This window comes from Diadema antillarum, unplaced genomic scaffold, assembly GCF_040938485.1.
Source record: "Diadema antillarum isolate AM-2024a unplaced genomic scaffold, OU_Dant_1.0 scf00000071, whole genome shotgun sequence".
NCBI lineage: Eukaryota > Metazoa > Echinodermata > Echinoidea > Diadematoida > Diadematidae > Diadema > Diadema antillarum.
The window spans coordinates 11,892,445-11,913,210 of NW_027270960.1; the positions used below are offsets into that span (position 1 = coordinate 11,892,445).

Sequence of the window (20,766 nt, forward strand, 5' to 3'; positions counted from 1 at the left end):
ATTAGCTACAAAAACAACAAAAAGAAAGTAGCCATCATTTGTTATTTTTTTCTTCAACAGAGAATAAGGAATGTCGTTCAATTCTGTTGAACGATGGATGTAACTTTAGTACTTACATGTATACAAGTACTGTTAAAGGGATGGTATTGGTGGAGATGAGAATTGGGCTTTTAACTTTTTGCGAGCTACTGAGAAAATACTTATGATATAGTACAGAGCGTACCTTTTTAAGAGGAATTCAAAGTTTATTTGATGAAAATTGGGTTTGGAATGACTAAAACATCCAAAAACAAAGTAAAACAAAGCGATCGTAATAAAGTGTGGGTCCCACACTTTATTAGAATCGCTCTTTTTTTTTTTTGATATCTCAGCCATTTCAAAACCAATTTTCATCAAATAAACGTTGAATTCCTCATAGCATTACATGCTCTTTCATATTTCATAAGAGGTTTCTCATTATCTCACCAAAAAATGTTAGAAACCTGAAATTAGGTCTCAACCAAAACTATACGATCCCTTTAATGATGTGTCTCACTATGATGTGAAGTTCTATTTTAAAACCATGATGGTTTTAGTTTTAATAATGCCAGCAGTAAGATTCACTCAGTAGTGCATGTATGACTGATTTATAATGTGTAATAAAATATTACTTTTTAGGGGATGTAATGAACTTATTATGTCCACCACATTTTGTTTGTTTGTTGGTTTTTTTTAAACTTGTTTTCCTGCTATGTTTGGTTTCATGCTTAGAGTCATGTTCCTGTTTTTCCTGTTTGTGTTAATGTGTCATCTGCTGAACTGTGTAATTTCACAACTCAGGATCCATGACATACACGTGTACATGTTTGAAAGATGAGTTGAGTATACCGGGTACATTTACTTGTTATGGGTCTGAATTTTATAATGTCCAGTACCTCTCTATGGAATTCATATTTGAAGTGACACATTGGTAGGCACTGTCTTTCATACAGGAATCTCTCCTCCTGTGTTCAGATATGTACATTTTCATCCTCTGGTTGAATGATATGGTAAAATCCAGTCACCAAATTTGTCATATTGGTTCTGTCTGCTTAAAGGAATGAATGGGTTGGAGACTAGAACCCATTTATTCCAGTTTGATCATGAGGGAATATAATGGTAAAGTGAAATGGTAAGAATTCATGCATAAAATCACAGGTTATCCATGTAGCAAAGAATTAACAGATTTTTTTTTTCTTTTTGAAATGGTATTAGTGTGAAGTGGTATGTATTCATGCATAAAGTCATGGGTTAACCATAGGAAGTGATTAATAGATTTTTTTTTCTTCTGTATACTGTAGCTGGAGATGTGCATTCTTTTTTTAATGTACATACATGTAGCATGCAAGATAGTCAATATCATCTCAAAGTTGAATTTAGGAACTGTTTCAATCTATGAACAATCTTTTACCTAAAACATAAACCTGTGCAATAAAAGTTATTCCTTAAACTGTATCTCTCAAAGACTGAGAAGCAATGTATCTCTGGTTTCTTATGTATGTTTTATTTGAAATTGTACATATTTTACATACAGGTGTACATTCATACTTTTGGGCACAAAATTGTTTTTTTTTTTAATGTGATCGAGTCCTTTGTTGTTTGCAAATTCTTTCTTTTACAGTAGTTGGAGGAGTTTCAAAAACTTCTTGATCACTAAATCTGTCATCTGATTCTTGAATTGGCAACATACATGCGTAGTCAAGAGGATACAGCTCCCAGCTTCTCTTTGATATTGGCATAATTTTGTATGTTTTGTTGTTGTTAAAGGGATGGTATCAGTATTGGTGGAGATGAGAATTGGGCTTTTAGCTTTTTGTGAGATACCAAGAAAACACTAAATGAAATAGTACAGAGCATACCATTTTAAGAGGAATTCAAAGTTTATTTGATGAAAATCGGGTTTGGAACATCCAAAAACAAAGTAAAACAAAGCTATCGTAATAAAATGTGGATCCCACACTTTATTAGAATTGCTCTGTTTTGGATATCTCAACCATTTCAAAACCAATTTTCATCAAATAAACATTGAATTCCTCATGGAATTACATGCTCTTTCATATTTCATAAGAGGTTTCTCATTATCTCACCAAAAAAATGTTAGAAACCGGAAATTAGGTCTCAACCCAAACTTTACGATCCCTTTAAGATTTGTGCAGATTTTCATTGAATTTAGCCAGTTCCAAAATATGTTATATGTTATGCAGGGAAATCCTGAGTTTTGCCAATTTGATAGTGAGAAGGTGATAACTTTTGCAACAATATTTCCCCATGACTTCATCGGTGAAATCCCTACCCCCCTACCCCCCACTCCCACGGGATGCTACAGCAATTTACTTCTTTATCATCCCATCATCTCAGGGGAGCTGGCTGACGCTGACAGCGTGTGGACAGTGGAAGGCAGTGGGGCAGTCGCCCTCAGAGAGACGGAGGAACAGTACGACCACCAGCCCAACACCGTCCATGGTCTCTTCCACAGGATTCAGCGCGACTACCCAGACAGCGTCGCCATGGCGATCAAACGGAAAGGTGTGTGGGAGAAGTGGACCTACAGAGATTACTGGAATCAGAGCAGAGCTGCGGCCAAGTCTTTTCTCAAGGTCAGTGTCTTCTGAGACTCCTTGGTCTGGCTTGGTGTTCTTCGAATTCTTACGTGGCAGATTTTGAAATATTGTTCAATATGTTATGTATAACGAAAGTTTAGTTTTAAACTTTCTGCATCGTTTGTGAGTCATTCCTTTGAAGTGTTATATTTGTGTCATACACTGTAGATGTGATTATTACCATATTTGTTGTTGTGGGGGGGGGGTAGAAGAGATAGGGGTTAGTTGGGTCAGGTTAGAAATAGAGATAGGTAAGTTATGAAATTACAAAGTTTCACCCTTTTTTACAAACAAATTTTCACTGAATTTTCATGTTTGGCTTGAAATCACTTGAAAAACTTGACTCCTTTGCATCAAATTTTGTAGAGAAGCGATAATTGAGTGATGATGACTTTCAGGGGAAAATGTTGCGGTATGCCAAATTGTTGGCCCTAATTATTGTTCTTTTGACACTTTTTTATGCTTTCAGTAAACTGGGGGAAATGGTACCTTGATAGTTTCATCAGGTCAGACTGTTCACATCTGAGGTTATGACCAATCCCCTTTAATCAGTAAAAAAAAATAAAAATTGAAACTTCCCTCAAAGTCAATAACTATTTCCTGAATAAGAGGACTAATGGTCTTATTTCAATGAAATTTCTCACATTCCAATTGTCTGATATCACTCTGGTTATTTTGAAAAGTGAAGTTCAATATGGAGTGGAATTTAACACGAAGGCTACACATATTAAACCAGAATATGTTGTCATTTTGTGTGAATGAATGTGTGGTTTATATCAGTATACAGTGTACATGGCAACATAATCTAACACAATTGCCCTATGTGTGTTAAGTGCATTAACCCTTTTTTGTGCTATGGACTTTGGACAGTGTATACAATGCCATGCGCTTTTCTCTTCCAATCAACACTCAAAGCACACAAGGGGTTAAAGATATGTTTGTATGTTTTTTTCTTGTCTGCATCACAGCTTGGGTTGGAACGATTTCACGGTGTCGGAATCATCGGGTTCAACTCCCCGGAGTGGTTCTTGGCAAATATGGGTGCCATGTTTGCAGGGTAAGATTCACTGTCAGAAGAATTAACTTGGCACCAGCAAAAGATACATGTATAAAGCGCCCTGTCATGCTTAAATAGAACGGAAATGATGGTAGCCATTAAAGTTGTCAAGTGATTTGTACAAACTCTCTCACGCTAACACACTTACAACTGATCATTGTGTCAGTAACATTAAACTATACCTTTATGCACTAGAAAACTGTCAGTATACCACATCGCTTGACGATAGTATAGATTACATACAGCTATAGGTCATCACAAAATTGTTACAATGGGCTATGTGTACCTTGTACATGCCGTAGGTTTAAATTTTAATTGTTATTTGATGGATTTTGTTTAAAAAAATAAACCTGTGGACTTCTAGGACACTCTTTATCCGTTATCCAAATTTTCTATGAAGACTTTAGAATGTTTCCAGAAGTACACAGAAAGTGCTACACGTTGTACATGTACATGCAGTGTATGCTTTAGAGGCTATTGTGTGTGTAAATGTTTACAAAATCTGTGCATTTCCACTCTTAAGGCAAACAGCTCTGTCAAACTGTCATTTACATGATTGACTGAACACACACACACACACACACACACACACACGCACACGACCCCCACCCCCCCAGAATTCTTTCAACTTTCAATATAATCCTTCTGAAGTGTGCTATTTTCATTTAATCCTTCTGAAGTGTGCTATTTTCATTTAATCAATACAGTTTTGACATGCTAGTATGCAACATACTATGTGTTTAGAGTTCAAAAACCTACCAAAAATCTGACACTACATTAAACTCAGATGTATACAACGTTGTATATTGCACATATCAGAACTGTGTACATCATCCATTGTATTGCTTTATTATTTTTTTTGGCCACATAGTTCTTGCAATCAGCATACAACCTTTATCTGTGCCTATTCATCTCAGTTGATTGCATTATATGCATGACTGGGTTCCATCCACTGAGTTTTGTAATCACCCATTATCCCAGTTTTATTTGTTTACTTGTGAAGAATTTTTATTCTTTTTTAGCTCACCTGAGCCAAAGGCTCAAGTGAGCTATTGCGATCGCCCTTCGTCCGGCGTCCGTCGTGCGTCGTGCGTCGTGCGTCGTGCGTCGTCCGTCGTCCGTCGTCCGTCGTCCGTCGTCCGTCGTGCGTCGTCCGTCGTGCGTCGTGCGTAAACTTTTTACATTTTCATCTTCTTCTTGAAAACCCCATGACCGATTTTCATCAAACTTGGCAGGTAGCATCCCTAGGGGGTTAGGAACTCAATTTGTTAAAATGGGCACTATGCCCCACCCAGGGGGCCCCCAGGGGGGCCCAAACCCCCCAAAATTAAGGAATCTGTAAAAATCTTCTTCTCTAGAACCAGAAGTGATAGAGCGAAGTTAATACTATGAGTTAGTACATTAATGACTGTAGTTTCAAGTTTGTTCATGGCAGAATCAGGGGTGCCCCCCTTGGGACCCAGGGGAGGGGGGTGGGGAAGGGTTCTAATGGGGCCTAAATTGTACATTTTCATCTTCTTCTTGAGAACTCCATGACCCATTTTCACCAAACTTGGCAGGTAGCATCCCTAGGGGGTTAGGAACTCCATTTATTAAAATGGGCACCATGACCCACCCAGGGGGCCCCCAGGGGGCCCAAACCCCCCAAAATTAAGGAATCCGCAAAAACCTTCTTCTCTAGAACCAGAAGTGATAGAGCTAGGTTAATACTATGAGTTAGCACATTGATGACTGTAGTTTCAAGTTTGTTCATGGCAGAATCAGGGGTGCCCCCCTTGGGACCCAGGGGGGGGGGGTGGGGGTGAGGAGGGGTCCTAATGGGGCCTAAATTGTACATTTTTATCTTCTTCTTGAGAACCCCATGACCCATTTTCACCAAACTTGGCAGGTAGCATTCCTAGGGGGTTAGGATCTCAATTTGTTAAAATGGGCACCATGCCCCGCCCAGGGGGCCCCCAGGGGGCCCAAACCCCCCAAATGAAGGAATCTTTAAAAATCTTCTCTAGAATCAGAAGTTATAGAGCTGAGATAATACTATGAGTGAGTACATTAATGACTGTAGTTTCAAGTTTGTTCATAGGAGATCCAGGGGTGCCCCTCTTGGGGGTAGGGGGAGGGGGGTGGTTGGAAGGGTCCAAATGGGGGCCTGAATTGTACATTTTCATCTTCTTCCTGAAAACCTCATGATGGATTTTTGTCAAACTTGGCAGGTAGCATCCCTAGGTGGTCAGGATCTCAATTTATCAAACTGGGCACCATGCCCCACCCAGAGGGCCCCAGGGGACCCCAATTCCCCCAAATTAAGGAATCTTGAAAAAATTGGGCCCTTATTGTACATTTTCATCTTCCACTTGAGAATGCCTCGTCAAATTTTGGTAGAGCTGTGAATAATTTAGATTAGTGATTGCGTGAAAGGTGAACTTGCGATACTCAGGTGAGCGCTAGACCCGCGGGTCTCTTGTTTTATCATGCTTCATTTCACCCTTGTCTCCCAATGAATATGTCACTTTCAGGTCAGCACTGTGACGCTGGCTGTAACTCAATGGGCATATTAAGAATAAACATGCTTTTTGATAATTGATGCTATTTTTCTTTTCTTTGTTTTTTCATCTAAAAGTTCTTAAAAAACATCCAAAATGGGTTCAGGGTAGTACATGTATTTGTCCAGGTCCTGTCCAAAAAGAGTTCCAGGTGATGTTGAATGTAAACTTTATAGAACTACTAAATCACTGTTATAATGTGCTCAGTAATTAACAGTATGAGCATGACAATGATATCCCCAATTCAAGCGAGAGATTGCTAATAGCAAGATGTAATCGTCACTTTTGAGTTGGTGTAACTCCTGTTGCTGTTGCTATGATTACATGCCATCATAGTTTCCTGCTATCTGGTGTATACCATAAACTCGTTGTAGGTCACATTCCTGTATCCTAACAATTTGACTGCACTGTGAACCCTGCCTTTAGCGTACATGTATTTCCCCTTGGTCCCATTCAGAGGGTTTGGTGTTGGCATCTACACCACAAACTCCCCCGAGGCTTGCCAGTACGTGGCCGGGAATTGCAAGGCCAATGTGATAGTGGTGGAGAACACCAAGCAGCTTGACAAGATCCTCAAGGTATGGGACCAGCTTCCCCACCTCAAGGCCGTGGTACAGTACACGGGCACCATTGAGAAACCCATGGACAATGTCTACACCGTGAGTATCCCTACACACACACACTCTCTCTCATATTTAGTACCGTATCATACCTGTCAGTGATTGCATAACTTCCTCCTTTTTCAGCCTGACTATACCACTGGTAAACTGATTGTAACTGAATGAGTGCACACGGCTAAAGTATGCAATGGTGACGTCAAGCCACAACTGAATGAACAAAGTCACTCAATTGATCAGAGCTATCTCTGAATGATCATTGGTGCCTGTCATTGGTGCTAGTCATATAGTGGTAAAAGCAAAGAGAAATTTCAATAGTTGTTTTATGGGAGACCTTTTCAGACTGAAAAAATGAATAGATAAGTAGTTGCACTTATTACATCTGTGTAAGAATTTTGCCTTTAGAGTCTAAAAAGGTAGAGGCTATTTATACAAACAAAAACATATGTACCAAAGAATGTCCATGACCTGCTCATTTTATGATTCTATGGTTTTGCTTTGTGTAATTCCTACAATAAGGCACTATCTGTGACAACAGCATTCCTCAAATATTTCTAGATATGGAATACCAGAGTCTGATGTCAAAGCCATTCATTGCCATGGAAACTGGTTCTAAACAAGCTCACCTGGCCAGGTCTCTGAACACTATTGTTACTAACCACATGCTCTCACCCGATTCCAATCCAAGCTATAACAAAAGACTGTGACATCATCACTTTGGTACTCTATTGGACCCCGTTTACAGTGCGAGGCTCGGCCGCGGCTGGGCCCAGCCCCGCTTCAGTGTAAACGCGCAAAAGGCCAAATGCGGGGCCAATATTGGCCTCGCATTTGGCCTCGCTCTGGAGGTGGTCTCGGCCGCAGCCGAGCCACGGCCGAGCCCGGCCTTTTCTCAGTGTAAACGCAAACTGGGCCAAATGCGCGGCCAATTTTAGTCTGGCTTCCAAACCCTCTGCCTGTACTATTTCACTATTCAGGATATTAACCCCCTCAACGTCAAAAACTAGTATAGTATAAGGTGGTTTTGTCCTGCAAAGGATTTTTTCCTTCGGCAAAGGCCTTTGCCCGAACGGCGACTTCATCGCCACGGAATTCATTTGGCAAAGGGTCTGAAAACCAGACAATACCAAATTGCGTTTGTTTACAAGCAGAGCGCCACTACAACAAAAAATTGAAAGGTTTAAATCAAAAGCGCGGCTGAGCCCGGTAGTGTAAACGGACAAAATTGCGGGGCTCGGCCTCGCAATTGAGGCTGGGCTCGGCCGCGGCTTGGCCGCGGTTCGGCTCAGCCCCGCACTGTAAACGGGGTCTTGGTCTCAGTGTGTTGGTTTAAAGGTTAAAGGAGTTTGGCCTCTGTGAAGTTTGGGGTTCAAAGCTTTTTTGCTTCCTGCTCTCACTTTTCAGCAAAATTGGAATGTTTTGAGTTTGACTGACTGAATGTATTAAATTGTTTCTTAATACTTTTCCACGTCAGTGGTCAGATTTCCTACAGCTGGGCTCCTACATGACGGACGATGAACTGGATGCTATCATGCAGACACAAGCCCCAAACCACTGTTGCGCCCTCATCTACACCTCAGGGACAACGGGCAACCCCAAGGGAGTCATGATCAGCCATGATAATGTGAGCCTTTGAATTAACCTTTGACCCTCGTCCCCTCAGTATGCTCAGAATTTGTGGCATACTTGTGTCTTCAGTTGGTGTCACTAAACCAGAAATTTTTGCATGCATGAAACTTTCGCAAATTTCGCGAGGAATTAAGTTTCGCGAAAGTTTTCGTCTACACAGTGTATTGAATGCAGTGGCAATTCCAGAAAGTTTCATGATGTAAAAGAGGCTGTCGGCTCCGATATGCGAAAGTTTCATGGTGCGAATATTTCTGGGTTTACAGCACACTGTGCCTATTTGACAGCCAGCTGTAAGATTCACAAAATATCGCAGATCCTAGAATTCCATATATGTTTCTTGATGGAATATATGTTTTTTTTTCTTTTTCCTCTTTCTCTTGTCTTTCCCCCTCGTTCCCCCCCCCCCCCCATCTTTCTCTCTCTCTCGTTGAAAATACTCAATTACCCACCTTTCCTTCCGCCTGGAACAGGACTCTTAGAGAAAATCTATTGTGATTCAAAATTTGGAGATCGATGAACGTAATACAGGATGTAATAATCTTGAAAGTTTTCTTCAGTGTAATTGATCCAGGGCCAATTTTCTGTGCTGAAGAGAGACTGAGGTTTACTCAAAGAATCGTATGTTTTCTATGAATCATGATTGACTGGAAAGTCTGTGAATCTGCTACAATGGGGCCAGGATTTTTAGATGGTTGTTTGTTATTCAAGACTTTAATAAAGATCATGCCCTCTTTGTGCATTTTTGTTTCCCACATAATTTGGGACCAATGGGATTAGTTCTTTGCTAGGGCCATACATTGTGTACCCATATAACATTGAAGTTTATTACATGGACTTTATTTCTTTTGTAGGCAATGCCTGCCAGGGAACCCCACAATAGATTTATAAATAGTATACTGCTGCGTGTCCTTGAATGTCTGTGAGTGTTGTATCTATCAGCAGCCTTTCATGTATGACTAGTACATTCTTTTTCTTTTCTTTTTTACCAAAGCACATGGTAATACATGCAGACCTCCCAACTATTCTGAATTTTGAAGAAAGAATCAGAACTTTGACAATTCCCAGCTCTTGTTTTGGGAAGAGTTTCCTATTCTTATGCCTCCGCCACGAAGTGTCGCAGGAGGCATTATTCTTTATAATTTTACTCCACACTCCTATAGGAACTGTTCTTTGTTTCTTACTTGTGAGCCAAAGCCACTTAATCATCTCTATTTTTCAGTCGGAAAGGTTGGGAAGTCTGACATGTATGCAGTGATGAGTTCATGTATTTCTCATGAACACCTGTTGATGTCACCCTTTGCTTGCCCAGGAACTTGTGCCAGGATGTTGGTTTCCCAGTGCCAGGCTTTTCTTAAAGGTTCTGTGAAATACAAATGCATGTTGATTTGTGTTGATTAATCATACCCTCAACATCACTTTTGCAGTGTAACGGATATCTAGAAACATTACATTTGTTATATACAATTATAGTTTTAAATGACTTTTCTGCAGATTACTAGGAAACGTCCACAAAAAACCTTTTGAACCAAGATTCTGGTTTTGACCTTATCTGTCAATCATTGCTTTAGAAGGTACTATGATGATTAACAAAAGAAATGGGAATGCATGTTCCCCTCGACTCAGCATAACTTGGGTGTTCCCTCACTATGCATTTTGTGTAATAGTCACCGTCAATATCACAGAAACATGCAAAATAGAAGAAAAATTAGTTTAAAATATATGGAATGTTTCTAGATATCCATTTCACAGCAAAAGTGATGTTGAGGGTATCATAAATCAACACAAATCGTTAATGCATTTGTATTTCAGAGAACCTTTAAAGTACAGGGGGTGGCAGGGTAGGAGAGGGAGAAAGGAGTGTGGGCTTGGGAGTTGATACAGTCAACAGATTTTCGTGTTTGTTCGAATTGTATTTGTGAACTTTGTGCCCCATGCTATGCATGTGTTTGTGAGACGTGATACACTGAAGGTTGATTAAAAGCTGCTGTTGCAGTCACTCTGACCCTCGGAGATATGTACATTGTTGGTCATATGATTTGTAGGTCGATGTGAAACCATATGCAATAGAGAGCCCATGAGCAGTCGCTAACACCAGCAACATTTTTCCATAATGTGCCAATAGCCAATTTTAGGTGATAAAAACAAAGGAGAAGGTATACAGTGTACAATGTAGGTATCCTGTATTGAAACTCCCACGAATTTATAGGAAAGTAGAAATCTTCTCAGGCTGAGAGATTTAAAGGGATGGTGTAGTCAAGCTGCTGCTTATGATCGTGGTCTTCTGCTTTTCCATCAATATAATATTGTTATAATAGTAGTATTAGAGATTAAGATTGGGCTTTCAACTTTTTGTGAGATACCAAGAAACCTTTTTATGAAATAATACAGAGCATACCATTCTGAGAGGGATCCAAAGTTTATTTGATGAAAATCGGTTTTGGAATGGCTGAGACATCCAAAAATAAAGTAAAATAAAGCGATCCTAGTAAAAGGTGGGTCTCACTTTTTATTAGGGTTGCCCTATTTTGGATATCTCAGCCATTTCAAAACCAATTTTTATCAAATAAACGTTGAGTCCCTCTTGGAATTACATGCTCTTTCATATTTTGTATTAAAGAGGATTCTCGTTATCTCTCCAAAAAATGTTAGAAACCTGAAGTTAGGTCTCAACCAAAACTATGCCATCCCTGTAATCCGAAGAAAATAAAAGTGTCTTGTGACTTTAAGGTGAGGGTTTGGTGTTTCCTTCTGGCAAAGCTTCAACTAGGAGGAGGAAGGAAAACATGGATATAGATGGAGAAATAAAAGGATTGTTCACATCTTCTATTTGATTCATTGCCTGTATGCCAGAGTTGCGATGTCACTATTTATGGATATTAGGTTTCAGATGCAGATCATGTGGTAGTTACGGCAAGGAACACTTTCCAATTGAAGTGCGCACACTTCCGTAGTAGAGTTCTCATTGATCATCGTGTGTGTGCTCGACATTTATTCTATTTATTTAGCCAGCTCTCGAAACTACAAGATTGCAGTATTGTGATCCACACTAGTGAAAACCATACTCTCTAAACTGGGTCTGAGTTCTTAGAATTTGTTGTAAAGTAATGCCAGTATGAGCAATGATTAGAAACTTCTCTCCTTTGGGGTAGATGCCATGAAACTACACACATTCGCAGGACACTAGACATCAGTTGCACTTTTACATGCAAATTAGATTAGATCATTACTGATGATAGCACTGAGTCTGTGTCGTTGACCAACTTTCAAATCTGGCTGTTGCATTTTTCATCATACGGTATGACATACTTTCTATGACTACAAAACCTATGTGGTTTTAAGGTAATCATTGCTACACTATGTCACATGTACAAGTACACATTGTAGAGTAACTGAAGACTATACAACTACAGTGTAATGTGCCAACTCTCCCTGGCTGGATGCTTGTGGCACACTTTTGTTACTCAATCTATCATTTGAAATGACAGACTCAATCTACTTCAGGCCTGTAGAACACATCCACTTATCAAGAATTACTCTCTCAGGAATATGATGTACAATGTAGCTATGTACAGTGATCCCTACTTGAAGTCATCCTTCTGTAGTCTAACCCCATATCCCACCAGTAAGCAGCTTTTGCTAATGAAGTCAAACCCAGAGGAAAATATCTCTGCATTGGAGACATGTGCACATAATCGTTCCCTCTTCTCTTGTGCAATATTCCTTGTGTGGTACGTTGTAAACTGGCTTCCTAGCCTGGTGTTCCAAGATCAGGATTGCAAGTGTTAGAGTAATGCAATTGAATTGTTTTGACGTGTATGACAGTTGAGTTAGTTTAGTTACAATAAAGGAGTAGGAGAAATGAATAACACTTCTGACTTCATGATAGTGATGATTGAAAGTAGTGATAAGAATCACAACAATGATGAGAATAATGATGAGGATGAAGCTGACTGGATCCTCTTTGTTTTGTCTTCCAAAATCTCCCTCCCGTTGTCATGGTTACAGTACACATGGATCTCCCACCGGTGTCTGACCCAGGTCGACATCCCCTTCGGCACTCACAAAGTCGTCAGCTATCTCCCCCTCAGCCACGTCGCCGCCCAAGTCTTCGACATCTACTTCCCGCTGCACCTTGCAGGAACCACGTACTTCGCCCAGCCGGATGCCCTCAAGGTAAGACTCGTTCATCCTCACCGGGTGAAGTGATATAAGTCTTAATATTTCATTGAAAACAGGATCATGGCGTCCATAGAATTAAACAAAGTGGAAACCAAAAGAAAATGGATGAAAAAGTGGTTATGAATAAGGTCAGCTCTCTCTCACTGTCTATCTATCTATCTATCTATCTATCTAGCTGTCTATCTTGTACCATTACATTGGATGAGAGAAAAAGGGAGAGTTTTATTAGAGAGACATGGAGAGAACCGAATATAAAAGGAGAGTGAACACTTTTCTCTTTTGTGATGTGTGTACATTATAACAATTTTTATGTAGGTAGACAGCCTGTCTGCATAAGTTTAATTGCCTACCATGGATGATGCTGAAACAAGTAATTGTAAAATTAGAAGGATGCCTAGTTGCTCTGTTTATTTAACCAAAAAAAAAAAAAGTATAAGATGAGCGTTGCCTAGTTGTCTGTCTCTTCATATACCTGGTATTGATGTTAACTAACTCGAATAGGGAGAAAAACTCATGGAGGAAGTGGAGAAAGTCATACTTGATGCTAAGATATTTTGTTACTCTTTCCATGAATACATGCAGAAAGAAATAAATGTTGAGTTAGTAAGGTGTAGCACTGAGAAAACCAACAAGAGAAGCTAAATAGCGTGTACTCTACCTCATTTGTTTTGAGATACATGATTCAGCTACACAAGCTAATTTTCTTGAAATCTCCCTCTGACCATGGGCATTCCCAGGGAAGCCCCTCCTTCCTTCTAAATGAAAACATGTAAGCATGTGTCAAAGCCAGAGCATGTCTTCCTGAATGCATTGATTTTACTTCCCCCTTTTCCCTACGCGAGTAGGGCTCCCTCGTAGATACCCTGAAAGAAGTGCGTCCGACGGCATTCCTGGGCGTCCCTCGAGTCTGGGAGAAGATTCACGAAAAGTTGCGGTCCGTTTCTGCGTCGGTCACGGGCATCAAGAAGCGTGTAGCCACCTGGGCGAAGGACATCGGCTACAGAGGCAACGTTGCCATGGCAAATGGGTAAGATATCATACACGAGAACAAACATTCCGTCTTCAGCAAAATGAAAAGAATATCACAGAGTCATGCTTGCCCTTTCTTTTAGGCCATTGTAATGTTCATTTTGCTTTGCTTATATCTGAATACTTTGGAATCATTCAGTGCATCATAAATCCATAACATGCAGCCTATGCTGGGTTCCCATTGTCTTGCAATCCACTATGCATGCCATAATTTGACATTTGTAGCTAATCATGGAATTTTTGATAATGTGTAGCACAATTTGCACCACATTTCAAATCATGGTTGTAATCATAGATCAATTGTGGTGATCTTAGCAGATTTTGAGGTCAGTTGTGGCCAGCCCAGTGACCGTAGACAATGTTTGAACCATCCAAAACTTTTCTACAATCAATACGATTGCCAGTAATTGACCTTAAGATCTGATAAGATATGATAAGATCACCAAGACCACAATTTCAATTGTGGCGCAAATTATGATAGACATAAACAAAAAATCCATGATCAGCTGCTAATGGCCAATTGTGGCTTGCCTAGTGAATTCCTGGGTAGTAGGAGCCCAGCATTCAGAAGTACCATCAAGCTGGTTTATCTGTAATGAAAAGCTCTTCATCATATTCCACAAGTGAACATTAGCTTCTTTCACCAAAAAATCAACTTTAGATGATGCAGGATTTTAACTCAAACCTGCAAAAGGACAGAATTCTCACACTTCAACATTGCATTTAGCCCCTTCCATACTGAATTCTGAGATACCCATGGACTCAATACACATGCCACCAGGTTCCTGTACGGAACAGGTCAAGATACGACGAAGGGATGCATGGGTCGCAAATTTGTAGACAATCATTACATACCTTCATACTCGTGCTCATGCATGTTTATTCAATGACAGACAATATCTGTACACGTATCGATAAGCAGTGTCTCAATTCCGCTGCAGACGTTGATGTCGTTATCTTATCAGCCAGACACACGCCGACCATGTGTGCAGTCACAGACAGCTCAAGATCAAATTGTAACCGGTCCACTGCCACGCTATGTCCCCGTCCCTCATTCATGGCCTTTCCCTGCTTGTCCTTCACAGTGAATTCACTATCTTGTTCAGTTTTTAATCCTACATCATCTGCTGGTAGTAGTCAAAACATCAGGCATTGATGCCGTGGAATATGAGTGTGGGGGGGGGGGGGGGGGGGAACATTTCATCAAGTGTTTTGTCTGTGATTTTCTCTGACATATTTGCTCTCGGCCAATCAGATGCAAGGATTTCAGTAGCTTTAAACAGCTGCCAGTGAGGTGACAAGTTTTCATGAAACTCTGCCGTGTATGCAGAAAGTCACCTTTAACTTCAAATTGTCAATTTGTGCAGGAAGGTACGAAAAACTGGATATCCATGGTAGGCTCTTGACAGAGTGCTTTGTAGTTTTTCATAAGATATTTGAAATTGATGACAGGGCAGGGAGAATAGGAGCTTGCATCCCAAAAGATTGCTTGCAAGAAAACTTCAAACAAGAACCAGTTAGTGTGTTGGAGGAAACCTTAAAACCCAAAGACCTGTATCTGACTTCAAACAGCTAAAATCGCCATTATTTTACCTGTGAATAGTATCAGTGAGCTAACATTTCTTCTGTTCCCTCAAGAGGAATCATTCTTTTAAAAGGTGATAAAAGGAAATGTCCTTTTTCTGTGACACTGTGTGAACGAGAGTTAACCTTTGATGTCTGGCACCCCAGAGTTATTTGTCGCAACAAACAGGTTTATCAGATGATAAAGGGTGATAAGATAGTTGTATTACTTCATGGACAGTAATCAGTTAACGCTAATCAGATTCAGACGTTTGTATGTCTAAACATGCAAAGCTAATCTAGACTGATGGAAATCTAAACTGTTTTGCCTTGATTAAATCCCACTTGCCCACAGTCAACCACAATCAATCACAATCAACCACAATCAAAGCAGGAAAGTATGATGTGTGAGTTAAGTCAGTGAAATGACCTCTCACTTGGCACTTCACTCAATCCCTGTTTTGAAGCAAATCATGGTCATCAGAAGATTTTCATGAAACAGTCCTATCCAAAGGATTTAAATGATTTGCAAGTCCTACGTGATAAATATTGCAAAGTTAAACAATTATAGACCTGTTACAAATTATTGTCATATTTTGCACATTGATGTGATTAATAACAATGTTAGTATGGTCTATGGCAATGTAAATGTTATAAAATCAGACAAACAAGCGAATCACAAGCAAGAGCATGTAGGTAATAACATTGCATATTGATTCTAGGTCTCTGACAAGAATCTCGCTGCTAGTGTCCGTACATCTTTTTAAAGGCCACCTCCATACTCTGTGTTGTTGTTGTAGTGTGAGACTAGATATGAGACACATGACATTGTTTTAGTCATAAAATATTCATAAAAAATATTTCTTTTTGTTTGATGATAGCTCATCATATAAAAACATATCTAATTCATTCTGAGATTCTTACGTCTCAAATCTTCAGATTTTATGCACACATTTTCTTTGTGTAAAGAAACATTTCGAAACTATTTATACATGTTGAATATTTCAGTTTGAACACCAATACGTATTGCATCATTTACAGTGATATGTGTAGAGAAATGTCATGATAAATCAGCAGCTTTTAACATTCTTTCTAAAATCAGTGTAACACATGTTTCATGTTATAATGCATTTGCCAAGAGCATGTTTTCACTAGCTTCTCTCTGTTCCGTTCTGTGTGAATTGTAAACTTACACTTGATTTTCCAAATCTTTCTGTTCAACACATACTTGTACATGTCAGTCATTTGTTGGATATTTCTGGTAGTGTTTGAGTCTGTTCTTGCTCCTCACAAACCTTCTGCTTCCAGACTTTTTAAACTTTTCTTTTATTCATTTCAAGCATTTGTCTTCTTTTTTGTTTGTTAATTCTTGCTTGTTTCTTCATGTTGTGCCATCAAAAAAATCATTGAAATTTGAAATGTTCTCAAAATGCCTGTTTATTTTCTTTGTCCAATAACCATTTTCTGTATATCTTTTCTCTCTCTCTCTCTCTCTCTCTCTCTCTACTTTTCCCCTCTCTTTATCTGTCTTCCTTTCTTTTTATATTGCTTTCTATCTATCTTTTATCTATCTCTCACTTAATTTTTCTGTTCTTTCTCTCTTTGTTCTGTTCTCTTGATTCTTTCATTTGTTCTCTTTATATACGTATTGTGTGTTCCTCTCTTCTACTATTTCTTTATCTCTCTTGCTTTATTTATTTATTTATATATGCTTGTCTCTGTTTCCATCTACCATGTTTGGCTGATGCTATATTTTGTTCCATTTTGTATACCATGCAAATCGTTTCATAGCCCCATTAAGCCCAGACGGCCTAATAAAGTGCACAGGTGAGCTTTTTAGTTTTATTTCCATTTTTGCGTGGATGTCAAAGCTTGGAGCTCCACACTGCCAGCGTGGTGAAAATCTGCATGCTATTTGCTGCTGTGACATATTTCTAATCATGCTAACATCAGCTCATTTGTTTCATTCATCCTGCTTATCATTACGGGGTTTGTTTCTCCTAGCAACTGTTTTTTTTTTCAGAGTATTTGCCAGAGAAAGTTTTGTCTGTTGAATTGCCATGCCCTGATACCACAAGTTTATGAGAAAGAAAAGTCATTGGAATGTTAGTGTTGACATGTGTTACTGAGTTTGATGTGGTAGTCATATTTTGCTGTTTGTTTGTTTTTTCTCTCTGAATGAAACTTGCCTGTTCTGTTTTCTTTTTTATGTTAAAGAGCAAAGCAAAATTTGTCAAATAATATGTGGAGAGATTCTGAAGAATATTTTATCAATCCATGTTGAATCTCATTGCAGAAAAAGTACAGAATCTCATTTAAATGTGTGGTATTCATTAGCAGAATTCAGGATACTGTACAAAATGCTTTGAATAGCCAGTATTTCCTATAACTTGTTCCACAGTAAGATATGTGTGCAATTTGTTACATGCTGGCTATATGTAGGATGACACTGTCCAATGGCTGAGAATATTGGGGGAAAAAAAAACACATTGACAAAACAAATCATTGTATGGTCTTGTGGTGACAGGTTAATGTAAATTGGAGTCCATATGGGTGTGTGTAGCACTGGCTGTTAAGTTTATAGAATTCAACACACTTTAAACATGACGTGGCTGGTAGTGCACTGTATTTGTGTTTAGATTTGCCCAACCTTTGATTTTGTACACGTACATGATGATGTTATCACCGAGTAGGATGTTATTCCATGTATTTTTGAGAGGGTTGTTCTCCCGTGACATACAATAGGACTTCCCGTGAATTTTGTTCGTAGCAGTTGTGAAGTGGGTTTACTGAAAGTCTAGTGTCTGGCCATGTAATCAATCAGTGTTGATTGCTCTGTGTTGTACATTCAGGAATATTCTCTATTTAATTATCATCTGGAGGTGCAGGGGCGGATCCAGGAATCCCATTAAGGGGAGGCGCTTTTTCAAACTTAAAGGGGGTCAAGCACCCACCCAATTTTTAAAGATTTATTTCTTTTGTTTTAACCAAAAATAAAGAGGGGGCGTGCGCCGGGTGCGCCCCCTCTCTGGATCCGCCACTGAGGTGTGTGTCACACATGATTGCCATGTATGGGGACTTCAGGTTCCATGGAAAGGTTACACATTTGGGTCATGCCCTTGTTGTGCCCCTGTCCTTTCCACAGAGAGGGAAAAAAAATTCAAGAGCTGACAGGTTGATTTGCAACGAGAGATATAGAGATAATGATGTAGAAATTAATGAGTGAAAGTACAGTCACTTTGGGGCAGGTGTCATTTTCTAATCTCAATACGTCAAACTGTCATAAGTTCAGTGTGCAATGTGTGTGTGGATAGGATATGAACCGTCCGGTATGGTTATGTGAAGTGGAGATACCATGGTTTCTGTGATTAGAAAGAGCCATCCTTCATTGGTGTGAAGATGACCTCCCATGTTTACTGTTGTCCTTGGGATGGAATGGGAGCGGTCATGGGTTTGTGTAGGGAATCAGACTTACATGGCTGTAAATCATATGACTAACAAAGTGTAGTCACTCTCCCACACCTTCCAATGCACAATTCTTTCTGGGTCATGTTTGATGGGTAATGATGGTTGTTGTTAGTGTTTAGTTAATGTAGTCCCTTTGTTGTACTTCACATTGGGTCATAGTCTTAAGGTAGTGGGGTGCAGATTTGTGAAAAACAAGGTTGAAGGTGCATAATTATTCCAAGGGGCGGAAATCATATCCGTTAGTTGTTTACTTGTATGTGGCATGCTTGTCAAGTGATATGTGCTGTTTGTATGTTTTGCATAATGTACATTGCAGATACAAATATTAGATCTCAGATTTTACTGAGTAATTATGTATTTTTGATAACTCATAGTGCATGTGTACTCATAGATAGTTGAAAATACAGATAAAAACTACATTGTAGGCGTACACACAGAGGATCTTGCATATCAGAGATATACTCCTGTTTTAGATTTCTGCTTTTAATATACCACATTGTTGAATTTCTGTGTGCTGTCTTTTCTGTGTGATTTGCAGTGATCTCTTCAATCTTTATTTGTAGTTACACTGTCCAAGTAGCTTGTGATGAACTTTTAGGCCTGAATTCACAAAGGTGGTACATTCTTTGTCCATGGTTCAAAACCATGGACAAAGACCGTAGTTTTGTATGGGGCGCCAAATGTCGCATGGCCTATTTTGTTACGAAATCAGTCATTTTGTCAATGAAATGTTAACATTTCATAACGAAAGGAATATTTCATCTTCGAAATGACTGATTTCGTAACGAAATAGGCCATGCAACACTTGGCGCCCCATACAAAACTACGGTCTTTGTCCATGGTTTTAAACCATGTGTTTTAAACCATGGACAGAGATTGTATCACCTTCATGAATTTGGGCCTTAGTGCCTATAGTCTAAAGTTGTAAATGCATGAACCTTTGAATAAGTCAGTTTGGAGTTAACTCATCATGTGCACATGGATACAAATGACCCCTTTTTTTGTTCTCAGTTGGTTAGGCACTTCACTTGTTTTCAAAGGGACATAATGCATAAGCTTGCTTTACATAACAATTTATTGAATCTCTTTCTATTAATATTGCCATTTACCACCTTTGCTGTTTAAAAGGTGGATGTGCTGTCAAGCACCATTCATGAAGATTACTTGAGTAGTCATTATATCACAGATGCTTTTAAATCTCGGTGACTTTAAATACCAGCATGCATGTTGTTATGATACAAATGACCTTTTTCTGCTTATGTGCAAAGTGAAACCCGAACTGGCTTATAGGCTATTGTAGATTACTGCTACAGGTTGTATATTGATGTTTTAAAATAGTGAAGTGAAAAATTTACATGATGTATCATACCACTTGCTTTTTAACTAAAAAACATCAGGAATACTGGGCAGAATCAAAATGTCAGTTATATTAGCCCTTATCAGTGTGCATGCATGTGTGTAAACCAGTATTGCATAACATGCAGGTGTCCTCAGATAGTTTTTGTCTTCCCTTACAATTTATGTAAATCACATGGTGACATGAGGATGGGTTGATGCTCAGTTTATCCACAGATTAAGAGTAACCCTATCTGTGCCAGGGACTTTGGACAGTGTGTGTGATGCTGTGGATTTTTTTTTTTTTTTTGTGCCAATCAGCACTCAAAGCACACCTAGGGTTTAAAGGGATGGTACAGTATTGGTGGAGATGAGAATTGGGCTTTTAACTTTTTGCCAGATGCCAAGAAAACACTATGAAATAGTGCAGAGCATACCATTTTAAGAGGAATTCAAAGTTTATTTGATGAAAATCGGGTTTGGAATGACTGAAACATCTAAAAACAAAGTAAAACAAAGCGATCATAATAAAGTGTTGGTCCCACACTTATTAGAAATTGCTCTGTTTTGGATATCTCAGCCATTTCAAAACCAATTTTCATCAAATAAATGTTGAATTCCTCATGCAATTACATGCTCTTTCATATTTCATAAGAGGTTTCTCATAATTTTACCAAAAAAATGTTAAAAACCTGAAATTAGGTCTGAACCAAAACTATATGATCCCTTTA

The 20,766-nt window shown here is 39.1% G+C and overlaps 1 protein-coding gene across 1 annotated transcript in view; it reads left to right on the forward strand.

Moving 5' to 3' along the window:
* The window catches only part of LOC139717094 (long-chain-fatty-acid--CoA ligase ACSBG2-like), a 41,346-nt gene that overhangs the window by 11,670 nt on the left and 8,910 nt on the right, over positions 1-20,766 (forward strand). The window contains exons 3-8 of the mRNA XM_071628600.1: positions 2,377-2,615; positions 3,587-3,675; positions 6,673-6,874; positions 8,307-8,456; positions 12,467-12,634; positions 13,486-13,667. Of these exons, the coding sequence (XP_071484701.1) occupies positions 2,377-2,615; positions 3,587-3,675; positions 6,673-6,874; positions 8,307-8,456; positions 12,467-12,634; positions 13,486-13,667 (1,030 nt within the window). The remainder of the gene's footprint in view (positions 1-2,376; positions 2,616-3,586; positions 3,676-6,672; positions 6,875-8,306; positions 8,457-12,466; positions 12,635-13,485; positions 13,668-20,766) is intronic.